Below are 11193 nucleotides of genomic sequence, written 5' to 3' on the forward strand. Positions count from 1 at the left end.
ATGCGCAGGGACACACACACACACACACACAGCTTACACCTGACAGTTATGTGTAGTTAAATAGATACATCCAGCTGTACTGCTCGAGGGCTTGCTCATCAGCAGACATTTCTCTACCTGTTGGGCACATACTGTACGACAGCCAACATCATTTTACTATAGAACGTTATTGGCATTATATTTGAGACAATGGTACATGTTGGTACGTCTTCATCAGTCTCTCCATTGTCTTCCTCCGCAAGACTGCCACATACAAATTAATCACATTGTGATAGAAAGCATGCAACAACAACCATGAGTCAGGTTCAGTCTGGGCTGGAGTGTGACTAATGGTTTACCCAAACAGGAATCCTGGAAAAGGGCAACTTGTTACATCACTTACATCAGTGTGGAAATGAAAAGGAAAAATCTTCCTGGCTTACACACTCAGCTTGTACTTCTGACAGCAATGTTCATGTCATGTTACAGTGCTTCAGAAATGACTGAATGGCCCTTTAATCCCAACTCTTCCTACAGGGCTAGTTACTGACTTGAATCAGTGATTTCACAACATGCATTTGTTACCATGGTTAGCACGCACGTGTCATTAAAGCACACCTGAAAATAAAATCAGCATTGATACAAAAACTTTATTCTCACAATATCAAAAATGACAGACCTACAGAGATTTGTAGATTAAAAGGAATTAAGAGAAAAAAACAATGGTGAATATAGTGACTCCTGTTGGCCAGTCATTACATTTCTGGTATTTACTTGTGATAGTGCTGAGCAGCAGCACTGGGTATGTTGGGTGTTAAATAGTGACACATGACAGTTAAACAGAAACATAAGAGCAAAAAAGGGGATGGGAAACAGGTCATTATGCATTTAATCCTGGCAGCAACAATTATACAAAAATCAAGAACAAAGACACAACATATGCATCGAGGGAATTCCTTAAACGATAAAAATGTGAAACTTCCTACAAATGCATATTTTTTGAAAAAAGAAAAAAAGAAAAGTCTAACTCCTTCCAAAAACTTCTAAAACTAGATGACAATGTTCGTCAGGAAAAGAAACACTACAAGAGTGGTGGAGGTTAAGTCAGGGAGGTATCTACAGAGAGTGAGAGAGGAGAACAGACGGAAATGAAAGGAGGCCGAGGGGAGAAAGAAAATGGCCATCTTATACAGCTGAAGAGAAGTGACAACAGTCATGGGCCCAGTATCCACCTCGCCACCGACACCTTTCACAGTGACTGCTCTGTCAGGCGTGGGCAGTGGGGCAAAAACCCGGCTCTTCAAGCTGAAGCTGTCTGGAGCCTCGCGGGAATTGGCAGGTTTTCTGTCTAACTGCTCTGAGTTCAGACTGACAGAACGGTCCAGCAGCAGGATGGAGGGTGGCTGGTGAGAAATGGTACCGGAGATCTCCACACAACATGGCTGTCTGCTCAAAGACTTCACAGGAAATAGTCGGCTACTGGCTTCTTGGAGGGGATGCCTCTGGTCTCTTGTGGCGCTGCCTCGAATATGATGAACTCCCGCTGTAGATGCTCATCCAGCTCCAAGATGGCCGCCACGTTGCCACATCTGGTTAGGACATTTAGAAAATACATTTAGAGGGTAAATAAACACATCTGTCCTCAATGTGGTGTAAAATAAGCCTTTGAAGAGAAGAGGAATAAATGTCGTTGTCCTGCTGAGGCAAAACAATTCTCTTTGGTCTCACTCAGCCATGAATGCATTTACACTGCAACATCTCAGTGCTCAAAAATACTGCGATGAAACCGACTGCAGAACTGCTGTTTTGTGTGAAGCTATGCTGCAAGGTTTATACTTTATTGGCATAAAATGTCTAATGTGTACACTTTGTTCTTATTTTGAAGTAAGACAAAAGAATAAGGAGTGCTTTGTGGTCATTTGTCACCATTAACAGGACTGCTCCTCACTGACTGAAAGCAGTACAGTAGCGGCGCAGCAGCAGTGGCTTCAGTCCTTTGTGTCTACACAGGATGTGTTCAGGCACAGTACTGAGTGTAGGTCACCAGCACTGTGGTAGCACTCATACTACCAACACACAATCATGCACGTAAAACTGAAGACGAAACATTTGCTTCCAGTTGTGGTGACAACACAGCAGCAATTTGATCTTTCAGCACAGCATAATATGGCTTTCACGTTACACAGTAACCAACCAGGACTGTGCACTTGCATGTATGTGACTGGCCAATGCCTCGCCTGGTTCAACTTCTTTGCACACGACTCTGCGTTGGCACTGCCGCTGCGTCGATGGACCGGTTCAAATAAATGAGGACTGCCTTTTTTCACACACGGCAGCCTTACACATTGTACGTTTACTGTTTGAGCTTTAGTGTTTCTCCCTACCTGTAGCAGTAGTTGGGTGCTGACCACACCGTGAGCACCGTCTCATTGAAGTGCCATTTGTAGCCCTCCATGACCAGCTGGTGTGCTCGACAGATCATGTGGATGTCGTTGGCGGCGTTGAACTGGGCCACCACGTCGCTGCCAAACAAGTAGCCAGCACCTCTGGGACTCACCCCCCACCCTGTGGTGTCTGAGAGAGAAAAGATGAGTCAGGTGAAGGTATGCTTGTAACATGGCAGCAGGGTTAGAGAGATCGCTGTAAACCTTTAAAGTATTGCTGTATATTTAACTAAAGGTCCACCACTGCTGCCGGTTTTCATTTTATCATCATGCCAAATACCGTTTCCTTGAACACACAACAGTCTGTGAACAATGCAATGTTTAAAAGGCTCGACCGGCTGTCTGTATACCTTCAGGGTCCGACCACAGGAGGTCACACATGGGCCCATCGTGGGGAACTTCCTGTTTTCTGTCAATGGTCCGGATCTGGTCCAGTGTCTGGATGGATGGAGACAAGCCTCCGTGCACACAGAAAATCTGAAGGACAAGAGAAGAATGTATCAACCCAACTGATGGACGTTATATAATGTCAGAAACTGAGTCTCACTGTCATTGTAGTTGAAGGAAATATTACAGAATGTGTCACACCTTGCCGTCGATGATAGCCGAGAGAGACAAGTAGTCGAATATCTCCGTGCAGTATCTCCAGACGGTGACAGAGCCGTACTTGCGGAGGCACTCGTCGTAGAAGCCATAGACCTGGGTGATTTGCCGGGACTCGTGGTTTCCCCGAATCAGGGTTATCCTGTCTGGATAACGCACCTGAGGAGAGCAGCAGAAGCAAAGACATGAGGACAAGCAGACTTCAGAAGTCCTGTGCATGTCCTACATGGGCATCTGACCTCTTTTCCAGAAGTACAATACTTCCACGTCTGAAAAGAAATCCTGTGTACCTTAAGAGCTAGCAGAAGAAGGAAGGTCTCCACACTGTAGAAGCCTCTGTCCACAAAGTCTCCCATGAAGAGATAATTTGTCTCTGGGACGTCGCCACCGACCTATCGTGTGGAAAGATTAAAAACAACTAGTTTAACAATGATATACTGTGACTTTTATGTTAACAAAGCAACACATCAACATTACAAACAATGCCACTGTATCTAAACAAGCTGTAAATATTACAATTCAGGGGGATAATTGCTCCAAGAAAAAACTGTTATGGGAAAGAGACACTGAAACAGACCGACAGTAATGAGTCAATATACCCTTTTCCTCTCTGGTACACACTGGGTGCTAAAATAATCCTTTGATGTGCTGAAAATCTGTTTTTAAGTGAGCTACATTTTGTACATTATGTGAGCATTTCAGCCGTTGTTTGTTTGTCTTTATATTGTGGCGTTGTTTGTTTTCCCCTCTGACGGGCGTGGTTTTTAGAGTATGACATGCAACATTCTGTGTGTATTTCAGGGCAGTGCTGATGGTACACAGAATTTATCATTCCCTCCGCAGTGAAGTAAGAGACTATATTTTAGACAATTGTGATGGAAAAAAGGGAACAAACCCACCAGAATGATCCTTTAGGACTTGTGTTCAACTTTGTAAATTCACTATATTGAACTTGGATACTGTTCAGAATGTGTGCAACTCTGTCCAGCACCACCAACCAACTTTAAAACACAACACACAAATAAAAACGTGTTAACTAAGTGTGCAGTGATCAGTGTGTAACAAGAAACTCAAACTTACTCTAAACAGCTCTTTCAAGTCATAGAACTGACCATGTATATCACCACACACCTGAAAAACAAGACAAAACATTATCACCACATTTATGAAGAATTTTAGTCAAACTCTGAACAAACTAGAGCCAATAGAAAAATGTTCCTTACTGTGACAGGAGAGTCTACTCTCTGGACATTGCTTTCTTCCACCAGAATCTCTCTGAAAACACACACACACACACACACACACACACACACACACACACACAGTTATGATTACATGTTATACTAAACCCAGTTAGATTTTATCCAGATGCATTCAAAGACTAGCAGCTGGTCATAAAGGAAATCTAGCTGAAAATCACTTGCAGAGCACCGCCCCCCAGTGGACAAAGGCGTGTAAAACACAGGCAGACATGTATATCTATGTCACCAAGCAAGTTCAGTGTTTTCATTTCTTGTGTGTCTCTTCCATTTTCCATCTAGCATACAACAGAGAGAGGACACACAGAGCTGATGGCTGACAATATAGATAATTAGATGTGATTTCCGTGTTTAAACCAGACCAATGTGTACTTTAGAGCGTGGTTTCACAAGTTCCTGTGGTTCTTTTAGTACTATTGTACAGCCACCTTTTTAAACCAAAGGACATGACTGTACAATACGATACATTTGGGTTGTAGCATCTCTTAAACACCAGCATCAACCAATCATGACAACGCGTTTAAAACATGCTGCTATGGCATTTTAAGCAACCCAAAGAGCAGCAGATGGAATACTCATTCAAAGTTTAGACCAATTTAAACCAGCAGTGGGGATATATCATTGTTCTATAAGTTTTATGACCCAACATCCTAATTCAAGTTACTTTGATTATGTGTCCAAACCTATACTTCCTAAATACTGCAATAGCTCAGAGTACACAGTCCAGTACATAAAAGTTAGTTATTATTACACGTCTCTGCATCATAGCCTGTGTCTTGTAATATTCTGTATTGACACTTGAACACTGAATGTCCCAGCTGGTGTCAACATCCTGTTTGTAACTTAAGGACAAAAACAAACAGCAGAAGAAAAACTTGTTAAAGCAAACTAACTCCCCTTCAAAAAATATAAAGCTAATCCTAAAATACGCCAATTTTACATTAAATACTGAGTAGGAAAACAAAAAAGCATTTAATCTCTTGGAATAACATCTTTCCCTTTTTGAAATGTAGTTTGAGTCCAAAGTTGCCCTTACAATATAGTATTGAGGTTAATAATGTAATAAAGCTGTGAACAATAAGTGTGTAGTTTTAATATTTCCTTTGCCTCCATTTGTTTTGAGTGTGCCTTCAGCTATCCACATTATTGGATGAATCTAGCATGAGCCAAAAAGTCGGATGAAACTCTCCAGTATACATTTAGCACCACTTTTAACATCTGTATTACTGTGTCTGTATTATAGGCCAGGTTTCTCCATTACCTGGCTTTGGCACACAGTGCTTTGACTTCATTTTCCTTAATGAGCTCACAGCGTCTGAGCTGCTCTATCTGTCGGTCCAGGTCACTGATGTCCCCCATTGTGACACACATAGGGAGAGCTGCTCGCACACTATGGTCGCACACTCCTCTGCTCGCACACTGGGGTCACTGAGTGGTTTCTTCCCCGGCCAGTGGAGCGGGCACTCACAACACACACTGGGCGATTCAACACTTGCACGTCAGGCTCTTGCTATGAGGGTGTGCAGAATAAGGAACTGTGGAGAGAGAGAGAAAACACGGTTTACACCTCAACAACAAACCTTTACAGAAACGCGAAACAACGCAACAACTAGTTATCACGTAACCGGAGAAACATTTAGTTAACGTTTGCTCTCTGATAACTTGGGCCGACTTTTGTTAAACCGGTTCCTAACTACGCAATAGTTTAACCAGAGCAGTACAAAACTCGCTTTATACGATTCGTTCATCTCCATATCATACAGATGCTCCAGAGATGAGTTATTCGTCCAGGAATGTGAGGCCTATGGGCGTAGTTAGCTCAACAGAAAGCTAACCGTTAGCACGTTAGCTTACATCGCTGCTAACGACGTCAGCGACCAACTGATTCTTTGATAACTTAGCCAACCATTTTGTTTGAGAATCTGTACTAAAGGTTAACGATACCGTCCGCCAACCGGTGCCGCACGACTACACATACCAGCTACGTAGTGTGCTCGTTAAACTAAGAAACATATGTAGGTTAGCTGACGAAATGCTGTGCGTTAGCTGCCTAACCGCGGCTGTCGGGGCACCGACACTGGTTAGCACTTCGGCTAATTTCGTGAGCTAACTAATGCTAGCCAGACGCTATGAAAAGGATTCACACAGCGCCGCTGAAGTAAGAGTCAGTACCGTTAAGTGAGAGAAAGCAGAACTCTGAGAAACAAACATCAATGTGTTTCATTCCGTGGACTGTGTTCTGTCGCCGTCCGCCGTCCACCCGGCTCCTCTTCTTCCCCCGGTATCGTCTTTGCCGGTTCGCTCCCGTCGTGCTCATGAACGCTACCGACTCGACTGTAACTTCCGGTGTAGGGAACGCGCATCGCTCAGTGGAGCGCAGTTGCAGAGAGCTGTCCGTCACAAAACAGAGCTGCACAACCACAGTGCTGTAGTTAGTTTCCTTTTGTCTGACAGGGGGAAGAGGCCTGTTAAATGTGAATAAAATGAAGGCATGATTGAGACATTAGACAGCTTGAGAATAGATAAAGTAAAAATGGTAAATTGAGGTCCCCAGAAGATGTATTTTCAATTTGTTACATCATTTTGATGTTTGATCTTCACTGTGTTAATTATATATGTGCAGATCACAAGGTGGAAGCCAATGGTCGAATATGCAACTTACAAAACTGTGAAACCTAATATTATTTAATTCCTTCAACAAAAAGCAACTACGTGTAGAGCTGAAATGATTAGCTGGTTGATCAACAACAAAAAATATTCATACATTTTGAAGTAAAAATCAATGGTTCCCTGGTTTCAGCCTCTTAATTGTGATGATTTGCTGCTTCTGTGATAGTACACAATTTATGGACCAAATGATGAGAAAACACTGAGCAGATTAATGGTTAATGGTAATGGTCATTAGTTGCAGCCCTGATGAGAACAGCAACCCTCAGTGTTAGAGCAAAAAGGTTTTGGAAGATATATGAAGATATAATATATAACAATAATCAATAATCACAGTACAATCATAGTATGGTATAGGCTAACTTTATAATAAAGAGCACATTCTTACAATCATTTCTTTACATTCGTATGTTACATGACAGGTTTGAACCATTTTAATGCTCAGTCCAATTTTTAAGCCTTATTTGACACTCTGGAGGTTAATGCATCTTTATCACACAGGCACAAAGCTTCAAACACACCTCTGTAAGTTGTAACAAAGTTATGATAGTTTAACAGTAGCAGCATAATATTAAATGTTAGTAGTTTACATTTCAGCAGGAATGTGCACATCGGACATAAAGAGAAAACAGTGTATATGGATAAAGTGTATAACATTGTTGCTCTTATTTAATAATAATAATAATAATAATAATAGTAATGATAATAATAATAATAATAATTATTATTATTATCAATGACAATTTACATTACATTCAGAAAACAGGAAAACCGAGATTTTTGGTTAAAAAAAGGTCAACAACCTGTTGGCAAAACGTGCTGTTAACATACCCGTACCGGTAAAAGCGTACCCAACAATGTTCTTATTGTCTTTTCACTAATACATTGAAAATAATTAGGAAACCATTGTTATCTTTGGTAGAAAGATATAATAAAAAGCATTTTGGTCACTTCAGTAATGACATCATATGTTAGTTCAGCAATAACCTGATTCAACCTGGTTATAAGAATACAGAAGGCACCATTAAATAATGTCAGCTACTGGGGAACTTCTACCTTCTGTTCAGCAATAAAAGTATGAAGGAAAATCGGTATTGGTTCCATGTTGGTTTCGTTGTATAGTTGTTACAGCATGATCAATACACATTGTTACCCCAAAACATATTTGAAGGGTTTAAAGTAACATTAATTTCATTAATCAAATCAATTCGTAAGAATTATCATCATACACGATTTGTTATGTCGTCACCTATTTGTACCGTTTTTTGTTACGAAGTTGCACTAGGTAATGTTTAATGTATAATGCCAGTTCTAGATGCAGTGAGACAGTTTCACCCTTTTCATATTAACAACTTAATTATTGTAGAAAGAAAGATGAGTGAGTGAATAAGTGAGTGTAGTCTGGTGTTCGGTCAGTTCAGATTTAGAACAAGCTCTTCAAACTAGATGACCAGACAAAAATACAGGTGTTATTTCTGAAAATGAGACGTCCTACTGTGTCCTATAATTCTGAAACATTTCAGTTCAGTAAAAACTGTTAAAATAAACTCTTGTGTAATTAAAAAATATGTCTAATCATTTTCTCTTTGTTTTGGAGAGTTGTGCTGGTCATACTGCATTTCTTAATTCAAACAACCACAGTTTCCTGTCTAGCTGTTCACTACTGAACAACAGGAAGGCATATCTTGTGAAGCAGCTACAGGAAACATTGATGGAAACAAGTGCATTGTTATTTGTCACTGAGGTGAGTGCACAACTAATATTGGTCTGCAAAACAAGCTATGGACTTTTATGAAACAATAATCTGTTTTCTCCGCAGGCAACAGGTTCTTAGTGCAAACCAGCGAATACCAAACACATTATTAGGTTAAGTAAACTATTACCATGCCTTCCTGTTGAAAACCACTCATGTCATGGGACCGTATCCCAAACAGCAGTGGAAGCTGGTGAGAAGGATACGTTAGTGAGTGAGCCCTCCTCTCTCTGGCTGGCTCACTGGTGCTGAATCCGCACTGAATACAGTATGCGGAGTCAATATTTTAATGTAGGAGTAAAGTCTGCTTTTGTCAGATGGTCTCTAACTCATGTCAGATTGAAAAAAGAAAATCCCTCAAATGGAACGCACCCACGTCTTGCTTATTCATCCTGCTGGTCAGTGTGTGGGCTGGGTCATAGGGAACAGAAGTATCTGTGGACAGGGAAAGCAGCAAGTCCAGCCAGAGCTATGCCCAGACTGTCTCCTACACTGGCAGCAGCCATGGCAAACTCCCTCTGTCTGTCCTCAGTCTGTGGGAGAACAGACAGACGTCAGGATGAACACACACTAGACATTTAATGCAGAATATAAAGAGCCACACCTCAGCTATACATAGAGCAATACTTTTTGGTTTTGTGATACTGTATTAATATAGCAGTGTTTTAATTGTAAAATGAGGTATTTATCACAGAGCACTATGATAAATACAGATGCAGACCACACAGTTCTGGTTATAGTACATTTTTATGCAGAATTAAGTATATGGTGGTGTGTTCTTTATACAGTTTTACTGAAACTAGATTAAAAGAAAACACAACATATTGCCTTTTCATACAGTATTGCAATATATAGAATTATATTTATATTCCCTGTATCGGGATATACAACATATTGGCAGATTTTTGCCAATACAAATATATTAGAAACACCTTTCAGTGTAACACACTCAAATACAACACCACCACCCACCACAGCCTCAATAATAAAATAAAATAAAGACAAATGAACTGTGACATAACACAAGTCTCAAATAGTAATACAGTTTGTCACTCATTAATGCTGGGTAAAAACATTACTCATTACTTACTCTTAACACAATGTACATTTCCTCTCCTTTTATCAGAGTGACAACACAGTCATTTAATACGCAACAGTCTGCTGCTCTCTTCTCCTCTTCTCAACAGAAGAGTGTTTTTTGATTTCTGTTAAGCTCCCATCAGTGAGTTTCAAAGGGAGAGACTACACCCTTTGGTCAGGCTTTTAATATGAAACATATGCAGGCAAGTATTGAGTTTCACTGGCCGTGTTTTTTAACTTATTTTTATGCACATTTAAAGTGTCACATTGGAGAAGGTTGCTTTTTCCAAATAAGTTCTTAAATAGCAAACATTTAAGCCACAGGACTGGTCAGCTGTTTCCACTCGGACAGTCGCCTCTTGGCTCTATAACACACCCACGATTGCTGCACACGGACCTGATGGAACCTCACATTAATATAACAGAAATGACATATTCACAGCCTGTTGCCTGCATTGATTTCAACCGTTTTATTCCAACTAGCGCTCTTTTAATTATGACATATTGTTGCTCCCTCTCCTTCTGGTTTGCCGACTGGAGAGCTGGCGCCACATACATATCTTGATGAACCTTAAAATGTTAAAATGTGTGATACATTTGAATGGAAACATGGTAATGAAAACTATTTCTGTCACAGGACCTGAGAGCAGCAGAGTGGTAGGTTAGACATGACTCTGTTGTACTGATGGAATTAGTGCTGTGGAAATGTACATTATACTGACTGTATCATGGCAATAGGTTAACATTGAGGTAGTGCTGAGTCTGCATTCACAGCAAACAGCTGCTTTTCATGACACGTGGTAACCCCGAATAACAAACCAACTGACTGACTGTTGACCTGACCTCTTTGCTGATGAAGTAGAAGGTGTTGACATAAGCAGCTCCACCCAGCAGACCCTCATAGAGGACAATAACAAAGACCAGCCAAGCACTGGGCAGGAACTGGTAACCCACTGCGAACAGGAGCACCACTGCATTCACCACCTGTGGAGGGCAGAGAGCCTGGCAATCAGCAATGTGAGAGTACAAGACACAAACTGAAGAAGACTGAAGCACTGAAGAACAGATGGGGCGGCAGTCACAAGTTGGATCTTAACAGGAATGTGACACCTTAACAAATGTGGCTCTTTGGCAAGCAATCTGCAATGACCCAGCTTTGTAGTTAATCTTTTTAAATACCAATTTGGCGATGTGTATTCGTACTGCTCTCTGTGTCTTATCACTGTACCTGGTTCTATTGTTTCTGGTGCATATCTGAAATTTCGGTTCTGACTTTTTTATTGACAGAGGGGTTGTGCAGTTGGAGATAAGGATAGGTGTGTGTGGTTCCAAAGAAACAAAATGTTAAAAAAAGAAAATATAAAATGAAGTGACTTGCATCTGAATAATAACACATTCAAGAAAAATA

The 11193-nt window shown here is 40.9% G+C and overlaps 2 protein-coding genes across 4 annotated transcripts in view; both read right to left on the minus strand.

The window, feature by feature from the left end:
• Positions 1-609: 609 nt before the first annotated feature.
• On the minus strand, positions 610-6645 carry LOC118323428 (serine/threonine-protein phosphatase 4 catalytic subunit B). 2 transcript variants are annotated; one of them, XM_035655393.1, is made up of 9 exons: positions 6458-6645; positions 5547-5820; positions 4250-4301; positions 4107-4157; positions 3317-3418; positions 3012-3185; positions 2774-2900; positions 2364-2553; positions 610-1568 (listed from the first exon to the last, which is right to left on the minus strand). In XM_035655393.1, the coding sequence occupies exons 2-9, from the start codon at positions 5654-5656 to the stop codon at positions 1439-1441; spliced, it is 936 nt and encodes a 311-aa protein (XP_035511286.1). In that variant the 5' UTR covers positions 5657-5820; positions 6458-6645; the 3' UTR covers positions 610-1438. The 2 variants fall into 2 exon arrangements, with proteins under 2 accessions (XP_035511286.1, XP_035511287.1); XM_035655394.1 differs by having other exon boundaries at positions 6495-6627.
• Positions 6646-7301: 656 nt separating this feature from the next.
• cln3 (CLN3 lysosomal/endosomal transmembrane protein, battenin) overlaps positions 7302-11193 on the minus strand; it is a 13582-nt gene continuing 9690 nt past the window's right edge. For both annotated transcript variants that reach the window (XM_035655211.1, XM_035655210.1), the window contains exons 14-15: positions 10629-10769; positions 7302-9238 (exon numbers count right to left, since the gene is read on the minus strand). In XM_035655211.1, coding sequence (XP_035511104.1) covers positions 9122-9238; positions 10629-10769 — 258 coding nt within the window. In that variant the 3' untranslated portion in view covers positions 7302-9121. The remainder of the gene's footprint in view (positions 9239-10628; positions 10770-11193) is intronic.

This window comes from Morone saxatilis, unplaced genomic scaffold (genome assembly GCF_004916995.1).
Source record: "Morone saxatilis isolate NCDOM2014 unplaced genomic scaffold, NCSU_SB_2.0 Contig14, whole genome shotgun sequence".
Taxonomy (NCBI): Eukaryota; Metazoa; Chordata; class Actinopteri; family Moronidae; genus Morone; species Morone saxatilis.